The sequence below is a fragment of the Bubalus kerabau genome, chromosome 23 (genome assembly GCF_029407905.1).
Source record: "Bubalus kerabau isolate K-KA32 ecotype Philippines breed swamp buffalo chromosome 23, PCC_UOA_SB_1v2, whole genome shotgun sequence".
Lineage (NCBI taxonomy): Eukaryota > Metazoa > Chordata > Mammalia > Artiodactyla > Bovidae > Bubalus > Bubalus kerabau.
The window spans coordinates 11,679,323-11,700,918 of record NC_073646.1 but is presented as its reverse complement, the minus strand read 5'-3'; the positions used below and the strand labels follow the sequence as shown (position 1 = coordinate 11,700,918).

Here is a 21,596-nt window from a genome sequence, read left to right as displayed (position 1 = left end):
CCTCCTTCCTTCTGTAACAATGGCCCTGAGTCAACACTATCAGTCAGATGAGCCAGAACAGGCTTCCTTTTCTTAAAAAAAAAAACAAAACTGGAGTAGAGTTGATTTACAATGCTGTGTGAGTTTCAGGTGCACAGCAAAGTGACTCATAGAACAGGCTTCTTTTTAATTTCTTGTTGAAGTGAAAGTGTTATGTCTCTCAGTCGTAACCGACTCTTTGTGACCCCATGGGCTGCAGCCCGCCAGGCTCCTTTGTCCAGGCAAGAATTTGTCCAGGAATTTTCCAGGCAAGAATACTAGAGTCGGTTGGCATTTCGTTCTCCAGGGGATCTTCCCGGCCCAGGGATCAAACCTGGGTCTTCTGCACTGCAGGTGGATCCTTTACCATCTGAGCCACCAGGGAAGCCCAGTTTCTTGTTAGAGCACCATCAAAATGAAAATAGAAACTGAGAGGAGCCCCACGGAATGCCCTCCAGGGTCCACAGTGGTCCCCTGAAGCTCTAACTTAGAAATCACCTGCGATGAAAATCAGTCACCCGGTTCACGCGCCTCCCTGTTGTCTCTCAGGTTTAGAAGCCTTCAGATCCTACACTAATTTTTTCCCACAAACCTCCAGCCTTCAGTGACCTCCTGCGGAGGCAGAGCAGGGGTTAAGAGTAGCGAAGGTCACCAGCTGTGTGACCATGAAAGTTACTTAACTTCTCTGCACCTCCCACAGTTAGTAAATGACTGAATAGGTATCACGCATCTAGAACAGTGCCTGGTATACACCAAGCACTTTATACATGTTGACTATTGTTGCTGGAGAAGGAATTGGCAACCCACTCCAGTATTCTTGCCTGGAAAATCCCATGGACAGAGGAGCCTGGTAGGCTACAGTCCATGGGGTCGCAAAGAGTCGGACATGATTGAGCGACTTGACTTCACTTATTATTGTTGCTGTTGTTGTGGGCAGCCCTACATCCCAGAGGCCTAAGACCTCTGGTTCTAAGAAGTACTTTCATCTGGACCACAGGCAAAGCAATCCAATCCAGGCCTCTGTGGCTGTGGCCCAGGGGAGTGTGAAGGTGAAAATGCATCTCTGGCATCTGGGGAGGGAAAAACCAGCAAGATGCACCCACGGTATATATTCCTTCTCCCGTCCCTGTCAAAATCCAGGTCAAGGTAAACACGGTTCCTGTCCACAGAGGAGTCAGGTCACTTGGTCAAGGCTGCACAGACACTGACAGAGCAGCACTTCCTTACCTCTCTACGCAGTAGCAGAGGGAAAGTCGTTTCTCTGGTCTAAGGCCAACCCTTGGGCTTCCCTGGTGGCTCAGCAGTAAAGAATCCGTGGGTTCCATCCCTGAGTTGGGGAGATCCCCTGGAGAAGGAAACGGCCACCCTCTCCTGTATTCTTGCCTGGAGAATCCCATGGACAAAGGAGCCTGGTGGGCTATGATCCAGACACGATTTAGGGATTAAACAACAACTATGTCAGCCTTGGCAATGCACTCAGTGGGTACAAGGTATAAGAAAAGAAGATGGCAAGGTTCTCTGGGGGCCAGGGGTCAGGGAGCAAAGCACTGCTGAGACCCTGGTCTGCTGACCTTCCACACCACACTGCTGGCCTGCTGGGGGCCAGGGGAAGCAGACTGCAAGAGCGGGATTTTGGTGGTGGTTTAAGTCACTAAGTCGTGTCCAACTCTTTGCGACCCCATTGGCTGTAGCTCACCAGGTTCCTCTGTCCATGGGATTTCCCAGGCAAGAATATTACAGTGGGTTGCTATTTCCTTCTCCAGGGAATCTTCCCAATGCAGTGATCAAACTCAGGTCTCCTGCATTGCAAGTGGTCTCCTGGATTGCAGGCAGATTCGTTACCGACTGAGCCACCAGGAAAGGCAGGAACTTGAGCTGTGCTTTAAAAAAAATAGGAAGGCAACTTCTCTGGTGGTCCACCTGTTCGGGATTCACCTGCCCATGCAGGGGACGTGGGTTTGATCCCTGGTCCAGAAAGATTCCACATGTCTCAGGACTACTGAAAATCCAAACACCACAACTGGTGAAGCCCGTGCACCCTGGAGCCCGTGCTCCACACGCATGGAGAAAAGAAAAAAGCCCGCATGCAGCAACTAAGACCCAGCGCAGCCAAAAACAAACAAATAATTAAAAAAAAAACAAAAACAAAAAAACAGGAAAGACTAGAAGAGGAAAATCCATACTGAGAGAACACAACTGCTTAATGGTACAGGGTGTCCTCTGCAGGTGGGGAAGGTGTTTAGGAACTAGACGGACGTGGTGAGTGCATGACATTTCCCATGTGCTAAACTGCCCCTGAACTGTTCATTTTTAAACAGTTAAAGATTGTTAACTGGTTAATTGTTTTTATAATGCTTAAATTTCTAACTTCATAACTGTTCATTGTTTTAATTGCATTAAAAGCATACAGGGTTTCAAATTGTGGCGGAGGTTTAGTCACTCAGCCATGTCCGACTCTTTGTGACCCCCGTGGACTGTAGCCCGCCAGGCTCTTCTGTCCACGGGCAGACTACTGGAGTGCAGTGCCATTCCCTTCTCCAGAGGATCTTCCCCACCCAGGGCTCGAACCCAGGCCCCCTGCATTACAGGCAGATTCTTTACCAACTGAGCCTCCAGGAAAGTCCAAAGAAAAGGTTCCCTGACATCAGGGTATCTGAATTTCACCTCAATAAGAAAATATTTTGCGGGAAGGACAACAGATAAAGCCCATTCGAAGCCGAAGGCGCCACCACAGCCGGCGTCCCCTAGGGGAGGGACAGGACCCCAGAGAGAGCCCAGCCCCCACGCAAGCACGGTGGAAAAGCCAAGCCCACTTCTCTTCCATGGTTAGGATTACACTGAGGGGAGGGAGTGTCTGTCTGATGTACCAGTCAGGCTCCTAACAGGAAGTGGCACTCACTCTCAAGTGAGGAGAATTCAAGGAGGTTTACTTAATACAAGGGATCCCTGTGGAGGAGGAGGCTTCCCAGGTGGCTCAGTGGTAAAGAATCCACCTGCCAATGCAGGAGATGTGGGTTCGATCCCTGGGTTGGGAAGATCCCCTGAAGAAGGACGTGGCAACCCACTCCAGTATTCTTGCCTGGAGAATCCCCATAGACAGAGGAGCCCAGCGGGCTGCTAGAGTTCATGGGGTTGCAGAGAGTCAGGCACAACTCAGCAACTAAACAACAATAATAACAGAGGAATGGGAGGGAGAAACAATTCTCAACCAGGATTCCTCCCCTTAACAGGACACTCAGCAACATCTAGAGACATTTTTGACACAACTAGGGGGCTGCCGCTGGCGTTTACCATGTGTACAGGACAGCCTGACACAATTTTCCAGCCCAATGTCAAGAGGGCCGAAACTGGGAAATTCTGCCCTCGTGTAAGTTCAATAATCCCATTGCACAGATAACGACACTGAGGCTCCAAGAGGCGAAAACACATAAACCTCTACTTGTACTCTGAACCCCACCTCCTCTCACCTGCTCCAAGACATACTCCAGCATCTTTCTCCTACATCTTCGATTCTTCTTGTGTATGCAATTCTTGCAGCATACGGGGATATCATAATATTTCCCCACAGTTTAATAAAAACCATGCTCCCACATGCCATTCCAGCCACAACCCCACTCCTCTGCTGTCCTGTCCAGCAGAGCTCTTCCTTCACGACAGTGGCCAGGCCCTCAGTGAGGGCCACCGCTTCCACAACAGCTGTTCCCCACTCTGGCCCAAAGCTCCTCTGTTCCCATCTCCTTCTGCACCAAATTATCTACACTGGGGCCATAACCCCTGAAAGCACGGATGAAAACACAACAGATGACTCACTGATATCATGCAACAAACACAAGACACCTGCGGTGATATTATACCCTGCCACACTGCAGTTCACATGGCATGTCTGTGGAGCCCTTGTGGGACGTTATCTTGGATGATTTGTGTTTCTGGTTCCCCTTCTCACAGAAGAACTCAACAACTGTTGGATCAAGACTCCAGGGTTGAGGCTTCCCTGGTGACTCAGTGGTAATGAATCTGCACACCAATGCAAGAGACACAGGCTCAGTTCCTGATCCGGGAAGATCCCACATGGCTCAGAGCACTAAGCCCGAGCACCACAACTATCGAGCCTATGCGCTAGAGCCCGAGAGCTGCAACTACTGAGCCCACATGCCGCGACTACTGAACTCCAAGCACCCTTGAGCCCATGCTCTGCAGCAGGAGAAGCCGCCACAGAGAGACGTCTGTGCACACAACTGGAGAGGAGCCCCTGCTCCCCACTACAGAAAGCCCACACGGCAACGAAGACCCAGCAAAGCCAATATATACATAAATAATTTTTAAAAGACTGGGGTTCCGTTCTCTAGTTCCCCAAGTGGCTACTTTAAATGGAGAGGTCTCGGGACTTCCCTGGTGGTCCAGCGGTTAAGACTCTGAGCTTCCACTTCAGGGGGCACGGGTCTGATCCCTGGACAGGGAACTAAAGATCCCACGTGGAGCATGGCAAAAGACAGAAAGAGAAAAAGGAAGGAAGAAGGAACGAATGGAGGGAGGGAGGGGGAAAGAGAGAAAGACAGGGAGACAGAAATGGAAAGAAAGGAGGGAGGGAAAGAGGAGGAAAAGAAGGAAGGGAGAAGGCCCGAAAGGCCAGGACACAGCAGCAGCCTCGAGTGTGCAATGCGCAGCCTGAGTGAAGCACCAGCTCTGTCCGCATTAGCATATGAACAGATAAAACGGGCAGGCATTCACCCCCAAAGTCAGGGCGCTGGTTCCCAGTATTGTTGGGCAAAATGGTGCAGGTGGACGAGGACAAAAGGACAAGCTGTCCGCCACCACACAATGGAAAGAGGCAGCCTGTGCTGGGAGGCAGATGGGCTCGAGCCATCCAAGTGGCCTTGTGATGCCTGAAAACAAAGACTGGCTCAACAGTGGACTCATAAACAGGCAAAGAATTCGCTCTAGAGCAGAGGTCGGCACATATTTTCTGTAAAGAGCAAAATGGTAAATATTTTTGGCTTTTCAAGCCAGTTGATCCCTGTTACAGCTACTTGATTCTGCCATCAGAGTGCAAAAGCAGCCAGAGGCAACAGCTAGAACGGGTGTGGCTGGGTTCCAATAAAGCTTTATTTACAAAACAGGCTGTCGGCCCAGTTTGCCAATCTTTGCTCTAGGAAAAGTGCAGCTGCAAACACTATGAAGAGATAGTGTATCTTCCCTCACGGTTGGAGAAATGCAGACTGCAAATTTACCACATCAGCCATCACTGTATATCCACTAAATTCACCAAGAAACATTTAAAATGAAATTCCCCATTTGTTGGCAAGTGAAGTGAAAGTCGCTCAGTCGTGTCCAATTCTCTGCAACCCCGCGGACTATACAGTCCATGGGATTCTCCAGGCCAGAACACTGGAGTAGGTAGCCTTTCCCTTCTTCAGGGGATCTTCCCAAACCAGGGATCGAACCCAGGTCTCCCACAATGCAGGCGGATTCTTTACCAGTGGATTCTTTACCTTACCCACAAGGGAAGCTCTAGGGAAACACAATGATCAGAATGGCCATCATCAGAAAGTCTACAGATAACAAATGCCAGAGAGGATGTAGAGAAAAGAGAACTCTCCCACACTGTTGATGGGAATGTAAATTGGCACAGTGTGGAGGTGCCTCAGAAAACTCAAAATAGAAATATCATATGATCCAACCATCCTACTCCTGGGCATATACCTGGACAAAACTGTAATTCCAAGAGACACATGCACCCCTATGTTCATAGCAGCACTATTCACAACTGCCAACACATGGGAACAACCTAAATCCCTGTCCACAGATGAATGGGCAAAGAAGATGTGGTGTGTATATGCGATGGAATACTACTCAGCCGTAAGGAAGAATGAAGCAATGCCATCTGCAGCAACACGGATGCAACTCGAGACTATCACACTAAGTGAAGTAAGTCAGAAAGACAAATACCATATGATGTTAATTATGTGGAATCTAAAATATGGCAAAGGACTTCCCTGGTGGTGCAGTAGATGAGACCCACCTGCCAATGCAGGGGACACAGGCTCGATCCCTGGTCCAGGAAGATCCCACATGCCGTGGAGCAACTAAAGCCTAGGAGCCACAACTACTGAGCCTGCGATCTAGAGCCTGCGAGCCTCAGCTACTGGATCCGTGCACCGCAACTGCTGAAGCCCGTGTGCCGAGAGCTCGTGCTCCACAAGAGAAGCCACCACGATGAGAAGCCCACACACTGCAGAGTACCCCTGCTGGCCACAACTAGAGAAAGCCCACGCAAGCAACAAAGACCCAGACAAAAATAAAAATATTTATTTAAGTATATCCACAATACAGGAACAGATTCACAGACACAGAGAACAGACACGTGTTTGCCAAGGGGGTGGAGGTGGGTGAGGGAAGGACTGGGCATGTGGGATTAGCACATGCAAACTATTATATACAGAGTGGATCGATCCTACTCCTACGCACATATCTGGGAAAACCTCTAATTCAGAAAGATACTTGCACCCCTATGCTCACAAAGGCACTATTTACAACAGCCAGGATATGCAAGCAACATAAATGTCCATCGGTAGATGAATGGATAGAGAAGATTTGGTACAGACTTCCCTGGTGGTCCAGCGGCCAAGACTCTGCACTCTCAATGCAGGAGGCAGGGGGCAGATCCCTGGTCGAGGAACTAGATCCCACATGCCACAACTAAAGATCCCGCAGGCTGCAATGAAGATCGACGATTCCCTGAGCTGCAAACATGCATCAGAGCCAAATTAATTAATTAATTTAAAAAAGATGTGGTACATATATACAATGGAATACTACTCAGCCATAAAGAAAAATGAAATATTGGCATTTACAGCAATATGGATGGACCCAGAGATTATCATACTAAGTGAAGCCAAGACAGAGAAAGACAAATTTCCTATGATACCACTTATATCTGGAATCTAAAAAACTGATGCAAATGAACTTATTTACAAAACAGAAACAGACTCACAGACAGAAAACAAACTATGGCTACCAAAGGGGAAAAGGAGCGGGTTCAGTTCAATTCCGTTCAGTCGCTCAGTTGTGTCCGACTCTTTGTGACCCCCTGGACTGCAGCACTCCAGGCCTCCCTGTCCATCACCAACTCCCAGAGCTTGCTCAAATTCATGTCCATCCAGTCGGTGATGCCATCCAACCATCTCATCCTCTGTCATTCCCTTCTCCTCCTGCCTTCAATCTTTCCCAGCATCAGGGTCTTTTCCAATGAGTCAGTTCTTCACATCAGGTGGCCAAAGTATTGGAGCTTCAGCTTTAGCATCAGTTCCTCCAATGAATATTCACGATTGAGTTCCTTTAGGATTGACTGGTTTGATCTCCTTGCAGTCCAAGGGACTCTCAAGAGTCTTCGCCAACACCACAGTTCAAAGGCACCAGTTCTTCAGTGCTCAGCTTTCTTTATGGTCCAACTCTCACATCTCACATGCACATTTGCTTGTATGCAGGTCAAGAACTGTTGCTTCTTGACCTGCATACAGATTTCTCAGGAGGCAGGTAAGGCAATCTGGTCCAACTCTCACATGTACATTTTCCAGTACATGACTACTGGAAAAACCATAGCTTTGACTAGATGGACTTTTGTCAGCAAAGTAACATGTCTGCTTTTTAATATGCTGTCTAAGTTTGTCATAACTTTTCTTCCAGGAAGCAAGTGTCTTTTAATTTCATGGCTGCAGTCACCATCTGCACTCATTTTGGAGCCCAAGAAAATAAAGTCTGTCACCGTTTCCATTGTTTCCCCATCTATTTGCCATGAAGCGATGGGACTGGATGCCATGATCTTCATTTTTTGAATGTTGAGTTTTAAGCCAGCTTTTTCACTCTCCTCTTTCACTTTCATCAAGAGGCTCTTCAGTTCTTCTTCACTTTCTGCCATAAGGGTGGTGTCATCTGCATATCTGAGGTTATTGATATTTCTCCCAGCAACTTATTCCAGCTTGTGCTTCATCCAGCCTGGCATTTCACACAATGTACTCTGCATAGAAGTTAAATAAGCAGGGTGACAATACACAGCCTTGACATACTCCTTTCCCAATTTGGAATCAGTCCATTGTTTGTTCCATGTCCGGTTCTAACTGTTGCTCCTTGACCTGCATACAGATTTCTCAGGAGGCAGGGAAGGTGGTCTGGTATTCCCATCTCTTAAAGAATTTTCCACAGTTTGTTGTGATCCACACAGTTAAAGGCTTTGGTGTAGTCAATAAAACAGAAGTAGATGTTTTTCTGGAACTCTCTTGCTTTTTCTATGATCCAACGGATGTTGGCAATTTGATCTCTGGTTCCTCTGCGTTTTCTAAATCCAGTCTGAACATCTGGAAGTTCTTGGTTCACGTACTGCTGGAGCCTGACTTGGAGAATTTTGAGCATTACTTTGCTAGCGTGTGAGATGAGTGCAATTGTGCAGTAGTTTGAGGGGGGAATAAATAAGGAATTTCGGATTAACAGATACACACTACTATATATAAAGTAGATAAACAACAAGGTCCTACTGTATAGCACAGGGAACTATATTCAATATCTTACGACCTATAATGGAAAAAAGAATATACGTATAACTGAATCATTTTGGTATACATCTGAAACTAGTACATCATCATTAATCAATTATACTTCAATTTATTTAAAAAAAAAAAAAAATGAATTCCCCACTGCAGGTAAAGCTTCAGGGAAACAGGAATGAACTACTGGTAATGAGGAGTGGTCCAGAGACTGGAAAGCAAGGTATAGGAAACACCAAAAGCTACAAGAATATCAAGCACCTTCCTGACCCCTGGGAAACTAAACCAAGGTGGAAAAGGGTGGAGAGGAGTGGGAGGGGTGGGGTGTAGCGCAGGTGATGAGGAAAGTAACGACACTCACATTCATCACTCACTTTTTTTTTTTTTTAATATTTATTTATTTGGCTACGTGGCACCTTAGTTTCCGCATGCAGGACCTCAGTAGATCCCAACTAACACAGGCTTAGTTGCTCTGCAGAATGTGGGATCTCACTTCCCTGACCAGGGAGAGAACCCACATCCCCTGCACTGCAAGTTGGATTCTTAACCATTGGACCACCAGGCAAGCAAGCCGCCATCATTCACTTTCATTTCCATCTTCTGATGAGAGAATTAAGAGTCAGAGAAGTTCATGGACTTCCCTGGTGACACAGTAGATAAGAAAGGTCTGGGAAGATCCCACATGCCTTGGAGCAACTGAGCCCGTGGGCCACGACTACTGAGCATGTGCTCCAGAGCCCTCATGCTGCAACTCGTGAGCCCACCAGCCACAGCGAGTGAGCCCCTGCGCCACAACCACTGAGGCCTGAGCGGCTTAGAGCCTGCAAGCCGCAACTACCGAAGCCCCTGTGCCTAGAGCCTGTGCTCCACAAGAAGAGAAGCCACCGCAATGAGAAGCTCGCGCACCGCAACGAGAGAACAGCCCTCGCTCTCCATGACTAGAAAAAGCCCGGGTGCAGCAATGAAGCCAAAAAATAAAATAAAATAAAAATGAACCAATAAAGAGTCAGAGATCAACAACCTGCCCAGGTTCTTCAAGTAGGGAGCTAAATGCAGGACTCCTTGAGTTCACATCACTTTCCACTGCAACATGACCCCTGCCTAAACCCAGTGTCAGGGGCACAGATTTTTCCAGCAGTGTTCTAGCACAGGGGGCAGCAAACAACAGCCCCCAAGCCAATCCAAACCACTGCAGTTCTTCTAAATAAAGTTTTATTGGAACACAGCCACGTCCTTTCACTTACATATCGCCTGTACTGCTTTTGTACAACAGCGATGCGTAGCTGGGATGGAGACCAGATGGCCCACAAAGCACAAAATATTTACTATCTGGCCCTTTACAGAAAACGTTTACCAGCTCCATCCCAGAATATCAAAAATGCAATTTCCTATCTTTTCCTGCACTAGGAGAAAGGTTAAATAACTGCAGCACGTCAATTTAGCGGAATGTTACCCATTTCTAAAGAATTGTGAGGAGAAGGAACACAGGAAAATGTTATAATAAATGGAAACACTAATTCAAGTGTAGACTCAATGCAATTGGGTAAAATGCCTGTACTCTGAACACAGTCAGGCCTTCCCTGGTGGCTCAGATGGTAAATAATCTGCCTGCAATGCACAGACAGAAGTTACCTAAACAGTTAATACCCTAGAAAGGTAAATATATTTATAGCTCTATTATGTTTTCATAATAATCTTTGGTATTTTAGAGTTTTGCTTAGTTTTTTTTAAGGAGAAGGAGAAAAGGGCAGATTCCAAAATATGCCAACGTGGATAAGGAGAAACGAGATACTGAGGGCAAGTTTCCCTCCTCGTGCGAAGCCGGCGAAGGGTGGCAGGGGCAGGGAGGGGAAGGCTCCGAGATGGACAGATGGACAAGCTGAAGTCAGGGAGGGGAAGGGTCCTCCCTCCCCCTGGGAGCCTCAGCTGCTTCTCCCACACCCCTCCCCCACCTCTGCAAAAGGAATTCTGACCCATCCAGCAGCTCAGGAGCCTCTCCCTCCCTCAGGGCTCTGCTGAAACAGAACCTTCCTACAAGGTCTTCCTTGAGCACCCCGCTCCCAACTGCAAGAGCCCTCCCCCTTCAGTTCATCCTCCAACCAGAGGACAGGTGGGACGGATGCCACCCTTGGGCTCTGGACTGGGCACAGGACCCAGGCCTGGGCAGCTAGAGCCATGGTGACCGGTCAGTTCCAGGATGGCTGCACGGCAAGCCAGACAGCTATGAGTGAGCCCCAGGATTTCTGCTGGAGCGATTGGGAAAGACCTGCCCTGCTCAGGTGTTGCTACATGGTAGGATGTGACCCAAGAGCTGCTGGTGGCCCTCTTGCCTCCACGGTGCGGAGGCTGCCTGAGGGTAAAGCCAACAGAGATGAAGGTAGTAGCCAGCCAGACAGAAAGGTAGTCCTGATGACTCTCTAAGCGCCAGCTGAGCCTGAAGACGCCTACACTAGACCTTCCCAGCACAAGATGCTTTAAACTCCCATTGAGGACTCCCCTGGCGGTCCAGTGGTTAAGAATCCGCCTGCCAGTGCAGAGGACAGGGGTTTGATCCCTGGTCCAGGAAGACTCCACATCCCACAAAGCAACTAAAATGTGCCACAACTACTGAAGCCCACCAACCGCGATTACTGGGCCCGTGCACGCAACTAGAGTAGCCCCCGTTGGCCACAACTAGAGAAAGCCCGGGCACAGCAACAAAGACCCAGTACAGCCAAAAATGATTAAATACACAGAATTATATACAGTTAAAAATAAATAAATTCCCAGTGTCCAGAATCCGCTTCCGCAACATGCAATTAAAGAGTCCTGGTTAACACATACATTACTCTAACACTTTGGGTACATTCATTCAAGTCCCTTCAACAAATACTGACCGTACGGCCTTTTGCTACGTGACGGAAGATGCGGCAAACCGTCACTCAATAAAAGCCTGCGGAATGCTGAACCCTGAATTTCCAGCCGGCCTCTGCTGCCACTAGCGCCTCACTCACTGGGAGCATTTTAAACAAGCTGCAACGGCTTTGGCAGAAAGAGAAATCAAGAACCATCAATACTTTCACGTTAAGGCTACTTTAGGGAAATTATCCTCAAGACATCGTTGAAAGAAAGGAAGACTAGCTTGAACAGAAATGTTCACTGCATCATTACTTATGATGGGGGGGAGGGGTGCGGGCACGGGGAGGACTTCCTTGGTCGTCCAGTGGTAAAGAATTCGCCTTCCAGTGCAGGGGACACGGTTCAATCCCTGGTCAGGACCCCACATGCCATGGAGCAGCTAAGCCCGCGCGCCACTGCCAGAGAAGCCCGCACGCCGCAGTTAGTGAAGCCTGTGCGCTGCAAAGACGACCCAGCGCAGCCAGAAAAAGGGAAAAGAAGAAATAGAGGGGGTGGATAAGTTTCCGCAAGTCAGTGGTTTAAAAATTATGTCACATGCATAATGATGGATTACTGATGGATTGTGAAGTCCATAAAAGTGATTGATATGAAGACCACATAGCAATATGATAAAGTTTTATTCAGAAATGTTAAGGGTAAAAGCAAAATGTGAATTTATGTGATAGTGCTAAAATTACTTCGGCCTATGTCAGTGTTTCTCAAGCTTTTTCTCCTTCCCTCCTAGGATCCTTCCTAGACATTTTTTTCTTCATCACTCCCGCCATGAAATCTCAATACCGCTAATCTGTACATCATGCAGATCTGTGCCTTAGACACAAGAGCAGATGTTTCACCTCCACAGGGGTGATATCACCCGCTGAAAACTCACAACTGATGTGCAGGCAGCACGGGAGCTGCTTCATCTGGGATTTTGTAGTGCTGAAGAAGACTCCTGAGAGTCCCTTGGACTGCAAGGAGATCCAACCAGTCAATCCTCAAGGAAATCAACCCTGAATATTCACGAGAAGGACTGATGCTGAAGCTGAAGCTACAATACTTTGGCCACCTGATGCGAAGAGCCAACTCACTGGAAAACTCCTGATGCTGGGAAAGACAGAAGGCAAAAGGAAAAGAGGGTGGCAGAGGATGAGATGGCTGGATGGCATCACCAACTCAGTGGACATGAATCTGAGCAAACTCCCAGAGACAGCGAAGGACAAAGGAGCCCGGCATGCTGCAGTCCACTGGATTGCCAAGAGTCGGACGTGACTTAGCGATGGAACGACGATGACGACGATGACAAATGTTCACGCTGCCAGAATTTACAGGATTCAGTTTCAAAATGCAAGCCCTCTGAGCATTTGACTTCCTGCTGGTCACCCAGGCACAGCCATGCGACAGGGAAGTGGGAGTGGAGATCCATGGAACCGAGCCCAGTGCCACTTGCTGACAAGGGAGGCCGTCAGATGTCTGCTGACAGCGGGACACCTTCTTCTCGCAGCCCGCTGTAACAGACCAGCCCACCTTCTTCTCGCAGCCCGCTGTAACAGACCAGCCCAGCTTCTTCTCGCAGCCCGCTGTAACAGACCAGCCCAGCGCCCTCATCTGGGGCGGGGGAGCTCCGCGTGTGGCATCATCGCCTTTTCTGCCCTGAATGGAAACCACAGCTGCTCTCTTTTCCAGTCACTCATTTCAGCTCATTCTTTGTTTTTAAACCACTTTTTTTAATTGAAGTATAGGCAATTTACAATGTTCTGTTAGTTTCAGGTATATAACAAAGTGATTCAGATATATAATATATATAACCATCTGAGCCACCAGGGAAACCCATATATGTATTTTATATATATTATATACATATATATATACACACACACACACATGTTCTTTTTCATATTCTTTTCCATTATAGGCTCATTACAGTTGATTAAAAGATACTGAATATAGTTCCCTGTGCTATACAGTAGGTCCTTATTGTTAACTATTTTATATATAGTAGTGTCTAGCTGTTAATCCTAAACTCCTAATTTGTCTCCCCGCAACCCTGCCATCAGCCAATCCTTTATTCCAAATACAATGCTGGAGATGAGGTAGTCAATGCCAGAGAGAAAATCATGACAATCATGAAAAAAATCATGAAAATCTGAGAGAAAATCTTCAACATTCCAGAAAAATAAGAAAAAGCTGCCAAAATGTACCTAAACATCAAGCAAGACGCCGCAGTAAACTACCCACTAAGCCCCCAAACTCTAGTGTTTCAGCCCTTTAGAGCTTGTCTGTTTCACTCATTATTTGACCTCTCTGGGTCTGGCTTTCCCCAGACCTTGAAGCCAAGATTTCAGGGTCTTTCTAATGTAAGAAGGATTCATGACAGAATAATTACTGATTGAAATGAGTACCAAGGAGCTTCAAACATAAAGTCTTACCAAAGATAGTGCCTGAGAACCAGAATAATGACTTTCTGCCCCTACAAGTTCTACTTTTCCCAGGAAGAGCAAAAGCGTTATCTGAACATCAGAATGCCTTAGCTGACAGAGGCTGGTGATCAAGCATTCCCACCTACCGGATTCTTTAATGAGAAACAAGGAAATCATGACACTATTGTGCTAAGACAACCACCCACATCCAGCAGGTAGCCATCATTCTGGCAACTTGTCTCCTTCCACACACATACGTGAATCCATAAACACTGTTTTACATGCACGTCTTAATGTACATCAAGGTATATATCTTAGGTGTAATTCTGCACCCTGCTTCTTTTTAGAGAACACTCACGGTAAGATGCAGTCACGCTGATGTGTATAGATCTGTTTTATCCCTTTTAACATCTCTGAGGTTTCCCACCATGTGACCATACCACATACACATGTCCACTCCCCTATCGGTGGTCATCTTAGTTGTTTCTGGCCCCGCGATGCCCATTTATCTTGTGCGTGCATTACCTAACCATTCCACTTCCTGGTTATTTGCACTTAATGTATTGGGCCTTGTAGCCATCTGACCTCTGCCTCTACTGGAACATTTTCAACTGCAAAACACAGCAAACTCTAATTGCCAATTTACAGGCTATGTGAGAGACTGAGAATGAAGCACACCAAAAGGATGCCATCAGCAAAATCCCACCAAAGTCAAGTGTTTCCTTCAATAAAAATGTCAGGGGGGCAAAAAGGGAGAGAGAGATGAAAGGGGAATCCATAGTTTAAAAACAGACTTTGTGCTTCAAAGGTACCATCAAGAATGTGAAAAAACAACCTACAGACGGGAGAAAAAAAAAATTGTAAAGATATAATAAGGGACTTGTAGCCAGAAATTATATAGAATTCTTACAGCTCAGCAATAAAGAAAAACCCAGTTTAAAAAGAGAAAAATGGACCAAGAATCTGAACAGACTTTTCTCCAGAGAAAATACACAAATGGCCAATAAGCACGTGAAAAGATGCTCAGTATCCATACTCATCAGTCAGTTCAGCTACTCAGTCATGTCGGACTCTTTGCGACTATAGCACGCCAGGCTTCCCTGTCCATTACCAACTCCCGGAGCCTACTCAAACTCACGTCCATCCAACCATCTCATCCTCTATCATCCCCTTCTCCTCCTGCCTTTGATCCTTCCCAGCATCAGGGTCTTTTCTAATGAGTTGGTTCTTCACATCAGGTGGCCAAAGTATTGGAGCTTCGGCATCAGTCCTTCCAATGAATATTCAGGACTGATTTCCTTTAGGATTGACTGGTTGGATCTCATCAGGGAAATGCAAATCAAAACCATAAAGAGATACCAGTTCACACTCACTAGAATGGCTATTATCAAAAAGAGCACTGGTGAGGACATGAAGAAACCAGAACGTTCTTACAGTGCTGGATGAATGGAAAATGGTGCAGCTACTTTGGAAAATAGTCTGACAGTTCTTCAAATGCACTCAACAAGATTTCCCCAGTGGCTCAGTGGATAAGAATCTGCCTGCTGATGGACATCTAGGTTGCTTCCATGTCCTTGGCAGACAACTGGATAAGAAAGCTGTGGTACATATACACAATGGAATATTACTCAGCTATTAAAAAGAATGCATTTGAATCAGTTCTAATGAGGTGGAGGAAACTGGAGCCTATTATACCGAGCAAAGTAAGTCAGAAAGAAAAACACCAGTATATAATATACTGTATGAATACAGTATATTAACGCATATATATGGAATTTAGAAAGATGATAACAATGACCCTATATGCAAGACAGCAAAAGAGACACAGATGTAAAGAACAGACTGTTGGACTCTGTGGGAGAAGGTGAGGGTGGGATGATTTGAGAAAATAGCATTGAAACATGTATATTAACATACGTGAAATAGATTGCCAGTCCAGGTTTGATGCATGAAACAGGGTGCTCAGGGCTGGTGCACTGGGATTACCCTGAGGGATGGGATGGAGAGGGAGGTAGGAGGGGGGTTCAGGATGGGGAACACATGTACACCCATGGCTGATTCATGTGAATGTATGGCAAAAACCACCACAATATTGTAAAGTAATTAGCCTCCAATTAAAATAAAAAGAAAAAACAAACAAACAAAAAAAGGATCTGCCTGCCAATGCAGGGGACACGGGTTTGATCTCCAGTCCAGGAAGATTCCACCTGCCTTGGAACAGTTAAGCCCGTGAGCCACAACTACTGAGCCCACGTGCCTAGAGCCTGTGCTCTGCAATAAGCCACCAAAACAAGCCTGCACACAACGAAGAGGAACCCCCACTAGCTGCAACTAGAGGAAAAGCCCACACGAAGCAACAAAGCCCCAGCACAATTAATTAATTACTTTAAAAAATGCACTCAGCAATTCTATTCTTAGATATCTACCCAAGAGACATGAAAACATACTATCCACACAAAAACTTATATGTGAATGTTCACAGTGGCATTATTCATAATACCCCTAAAGTGGAAACAAGTCAATGTCCATCAAATGATGAATGGACAAACAACATATGGAATACCCACACAACAGAATATTATTTAGTCACTAAAAGGAATGAAGTACAGATACATGCTACAACATGATGAAGCTTCAAAACATGACACTCAGTGAAAAGAGCCAGACACAAAAGGCCACCTATTGTATGATTTGATTTATACAAAATATCCAGAAAAGGCAAATCCATTGAGAGAAAAAGTAGATCAGTGGTTGCTTGGGGCTGAGGAAATGGAAAATGAAGAACAGCTGTTAATCAGTATGAAGTTTCTTTTTGGAGTAATGAAAATGTTCTAAAATTTATTATGGTGATGTTTGCACAATTCTGTGAATATGGCAAAAATTTAAAGAAACAAAAAGAGAGAGATCTAAAAAAAAAAAGTAAAAGACAAACCAATCTGCATTATTTAACCCTTATTTAGACCCTGAGATTTTACAAGTACACCATAGGGAATTCTCTGGTAGTCCAGTAGCTAGGACTCAGCACTTTCACTGCAGGCGTGGGTTCAATCCCTGGTCGGGGATCTAAGTTCCTGCAAGTAGGACAGCTTGGCCCTCCTCTTCCAAAAAAAAATATACTATAAAATAAAATTATAAGACAATCATGGAAATTTGAACATTGAATATCTGATATTAATGAATTACTGCTTATTTCTCAGAGGTATGATAATGGAATTGTGTTTTTTAAAAAGGATCCCTATAGCTTAGAGATACATATTTTAAACAAAAACTTACAGATGAAATGATACAGTATCTTGGACTTGCTTCAAAATATACTGGGGAGGAAGGCAGGTAGTAGATAGGTATATGGGTGAAATGGTCATGAGTTAGTAACGGTTCATTAAACTATTCTCACCAATTTTTTTTTTTTGCCTTGAAATTTTCTTAAAAAAAAAAAAAAAAAAGAACAGAAGACAGGAAACAGTTCCATGCCACATTTTTTTATGTGCCAATTAATCCCATAGGTGAAAAACACCTCGGACTTTCCCTTCCAATCATCAGCAACCACTTTTTCTGCCTCAGTTACAATCTTTCCAAAAGAAGACTTTAATCCTTAATGCTTTTTCCTAAAAAAAAAAAAATCATGTGTTAGTTTCCTTCTATAATTGGTTTAACCTTAAACCTAATGAGGTTTTTCAACTGAATTTTAAAATTTCTTTAGTTTTGATACTAAGTTGCTCCTTGAAGGCTACATTGGTCTGTTTCCCTTGGCTTGTCAATTTCACTGGCTCTCACAATGTAGGCAGCAGAGAGAAGGGTACAGGATTGACAGTCTAAGGTGGAGGCACTATGCTCACATAAAAAGGAAGAGATTTCCAGGGCTACTTAGCCCCAGCCCTTGTCCCAGAAGGGAAGCCAGAAAATAACCCGAACTGAACCCCACAGGGTCCTTACAGAAACAACAGTAGCAGCTCCAAGCTCCTCACCATGTGAGAGGCACAGGACCAATCACTTTACCTGAGTAATGTTATTTAGTCACTGCAACAAGCTTAAGAGTCAGGTGCTATTATTTATCCTCATTTTGCCGAGACTTCCAGAATGTTCAAGCACCTTGCTCTAAATCACATGGCTTTCTGTGGCAAAGCTGGGATTTGAACCCAAGCTGTCTGCCCCCAGGGTCTGCACTTATCTCAGGCTACATTACCTCCTGGATGAACTCACCACATCTTTGCTGTGGTCTCACTAAAGTTCAAGGACCAGAAACCCTTAAGTAGACCAAAAATCATCTGACAATAGAAGCTGGACTACCTCCCAGGAAAACGCCCCTCCCAAGCTCCCGCAACAGCATCATCAATTTCACAAACTTTATTCATGAATAGCAAAACAAAAGGCACCTAAGTTGTTGGAAATGATCCACAGAGTTAACTTAAAAGTTAAAGATGAAGAGAGACACAGGGCCTTCACTTTGCCCCGCCTCAACCTCCAGAAAAGCCTGGGTCCAAGGTCAGGGCCAGCAGTACTGGTTGCAAGGATTCTGTAGAGGCAATTCCACAGAGAGGGGAAAACAGGCAGAAGGAGGGTAGGCGGGTCCTCCTAAGTAAATCCAGATCCCAGTCGGGATAGCTGGGAGGCTTCCCTGAGTCACTCCTGTCTCCACATTCTACACCCAGGGATGACTTAGCACCAAAACACATCAGATCTCGTGAGTGGAAACGGCTGAGAACACCAGTCCAAGCCTAGGGACTAAACTTCAGAAACGCTGAGGACAGGCTGTACACACACCCCTCCCAGCCTCCCACCAAAACCACCCAGCACTCCAGTGGAGGGGAGAAGAGTGGATGGGAAGGGCAGAGACCCCCAGATGGGCTCAACACTGGACAGCAGGGGAAGAGCTGCAGGGCAGGTCAAGTGAGACCTCAAATGAGCAGGAGAAGAAATGGAAGGAGCTGAAGAATGAAAAAATAACCAAAATGCAAGAAGCAAGGATCAGAGAGGGAAAATGAGAAACGCAACAACTGGGGACTGGGACAGCAAAGCACTGGGGGAAGACGGGAGGAGGGAACCGCAGGGTCGGGGAAGACAAAGAGGCTGGAGAACTCAGAGTCCTCTGGGAACCGAGAGCTGGGGGAACGCGGGGCACAGGGGTCAGCAAACTAAGAATGACCAGCAACAGAATGGTCAGCAACACTCTTTGCCCCTGCGGAGACTGGAGTGACTGGGGACAGAGGCCTCGGGAGTGGCTAGGGAGCAGGGGGACCCAGGAGTGCAACTGAGACTCAGAGGGTCGAGGAGTTAGGAGGGACTGAGACACAGGAGGTCTGAGAACTGGGGGTCTGGTAACTGCACAAGGGGGTCGGAGGATGGGCAGGGACTGAGGGATCCGGAGGACAGATGTCCAGCAGCAGGCTGTGTAAGTGATGGACAGGGGTCAAGGGACTAGGAATGCCTGGACCCGGCACTCCAGAAAAGTGCAGGTGACCAGGGGCCAGGACCTGGGCGTACAGGGGTCCGGAAACTGGGAGCGACGGGACGGGGTCCGCAAGCAAGCGGTACGCAGGGACTCGGGGGCTGGAGTGTGTAGCTGGAGCGGCGAGAGCCGGAGCGGCCGGGGCGGGTGACAGCGGCCAGGCCGCCACTCACCGCTCATGGTGCTGCTCCCCGGGCCGGTGCCTGCCGCGCCGCCACCACTGCCGCCACTGCCGCTGCCGCGCTCCAGACAGGCCGGGAGACAGCGCGCCCCGCCCCGCCTGCCGCCCCGCCCCGGAAGTGGAGCGCAGCCTCCGCGGCCCCGCCCTCCGACCCGGAAGGTAAACCTGGGCACCCGCGCGAGGTGGCCAGACAGAGGCACGGCTTGCTGTGCCGAGAGGCTGCAGGACGCCCGGGGCAGTCGTAAACACACCGGCTGGGACGCCTCGTGCGTGGTTCGCTAGTCCCCGGCTGCGGTGGAGACCGACTGGGACGCCTCCCCGCCAGCCTGAGTTCACACCTCTGTGGGGGAGCCAGGCGGGAAGGTGGCTACGAGAGCCCTAGGAGCGGAACGGGGAAATTAAAAAAGAGGAATGGGCCAAAGCGTGGGGACGAGAGAAGCGGAAAGTCCCGGGGGGCCTCTCTATGCAGATGACTTTAGAGTCCTGGATGGTAAGAGGAAGGCGGCCCGGGAAGATCTGCAGGAAGGGTGTTCCGGAAGGAACCTCCTGCCTGGAGGTGTTGCCTGGAGCCAAAGGGTGAGCAAGAAAAGGGCTTTGAGAGAGGAGATGGAAGATGTGGGTGATAGGGGTTGGGCTTTTCTGCCTCACTCTAAAGAGGTGAAAGTGAAAGCCGCTCAGTCGTGTCTGATTCTTTGGGAGCCCATGGACTTTAGCGCCAGGCTCCTCTGTCCATGGGAATTATCCAGGGAAGAATACTGGAGTGGGTAACTGTTCCCTTCTCCAGGAGATCTTCCCAACCCAGGGATCAAACCCAGCGCTCCCGCAATGCAGGCGAATTCTTTACCGTCTGAGCCACCAGGGAAGGGAGGTAGGGAGTGGGAAATCATTACAGGAGTTTAAGCAGAGGACTTGGACTGCAAGGAAATCCAACCAGTCCATCTTAAAGGAAATCAGTCCTGAATATTCATTGGAAGGACTGATGTTGAACCTGAAACTCCAATATTTCAGCCACCTGATGTGAAAAACTGACTCATTGGAAAAGACCCTGATGCTGGGAAAGATTGAAGGCAGGAGGAGAAGGGAATGACAGAGGATGAGATGGTTGGATGGCATCACCGACGCGATGGACATGAGTTTGAGTAGGCTTCGCGAGTTGGTGATGGACAGGGAGGCCTGGGGTGCTGCAGTCCATGGGGTCACAAAGAGTCGGACAGGACTGAGTGATTGAACTGAACTGAACTGAAGCAGAGGACACAATCTTCAGGAGGTTTTAAGATGGTTCCTCTTCCTGGGTTGAGAATGAGTTGTAGTGAGTGGGTCAGGGTAGAAGAAAGGGCTGCTGGTTAGAGGGGCACTGCAGTTGTTCAGCAAGAAGTGTGAGTGCCTGAGGCTAGGGTGGTAGCAGTGGTGTGAATGTGGATGGGTTGTGTTTTAAAAGTTGTTACTGCCCCGTTTTACAGATAAGAGAAAGAGGGCTCAGAAAGGGTGAAAAAGCATTTTCCCAACTCCTTTGTCCCAAGAAAAAGAAAGTGAAAGTGTTAATCGCTTAGTCCTGTGGGACTCTTTGTGATCCAGTGGACTGTAGCCCTCCAAACATTTTACACCACAACCCAGCACACAAATGCATACATTTAAGAAGCTATTTAACAAAATTCTGCAGGGAATGTATTCTCTTCGATTTTTTTTTCCCCCAGTGTTGCCTGAGAACGATTGATCCACTCCCAAGACTTGATCCACAAAACACTGAACTGAGGCCCCATGGGGAAATGGAGCCAGAATGCCAGCCCCCTGTGTGTGACCTACAGCCCCGTGGTCTTCTGCTATTACCTTGCTTCTCTACACATCATCTCTGGCCCCTGGGAATTTACCTTGTGGACTCAGCAGAGGTTGAGAGATCTTTAGAAGGATGCTGTCTCTGCAGCATTGTTTATAATAGAAAGTGGAAAGCACCAAAGCCAGGTTAGAGAATAGCTAAGCAAATCATGGCCCACTTCACAGTATTTGAAAATGCTAATTATAAAGGTAATGGAAACACAAGGAAAGGCCACAGATAATACAGTAATTTTAAAAAGCCGCATGCAAAATGGTCTGTACGCTATGATTACAATTGTGTCAAAATA

At 47.2% G+C, this 21,596-nt stretch overlaps 1 protein-coding gene across 16 annotated transcripts in view; it reads right to left on the bottom strand.

Moving 5' to 3' along the window:
- The window catches only part of SNX29 (sorting nexin 29), a 587,227-nt gene extending 567,560 nt beyond the window's left edge, over positions 1-19,667 (bottom strand). For 7 of the 16 annotated variants that reach the window (XM_055561386.1, XM_055561381.1, XM_055561382.1 and 4 more), the window contains exon 1: positions 19,469-19,598. In XM_055561386.1, the coding sequence (XP_055417361.1) occupies positions 19,469-19,475 (7 nt within the window). In that variant the 5' untranslated portion in view covers positions 19,476-19,598. Of the gene's footprint in view, positions 1-17,782; positions 17,929-19,468 lie in introns of those variants that run through there. The other 9 variants (XM_055561372.1, XM_055561371.1, XM_055561374.1 and 6 more) reach the window with 4 other exon arrangements.
- Between the last annotated feature and the right edge of the window lie 1,929 nt (positions 19,668-21,596).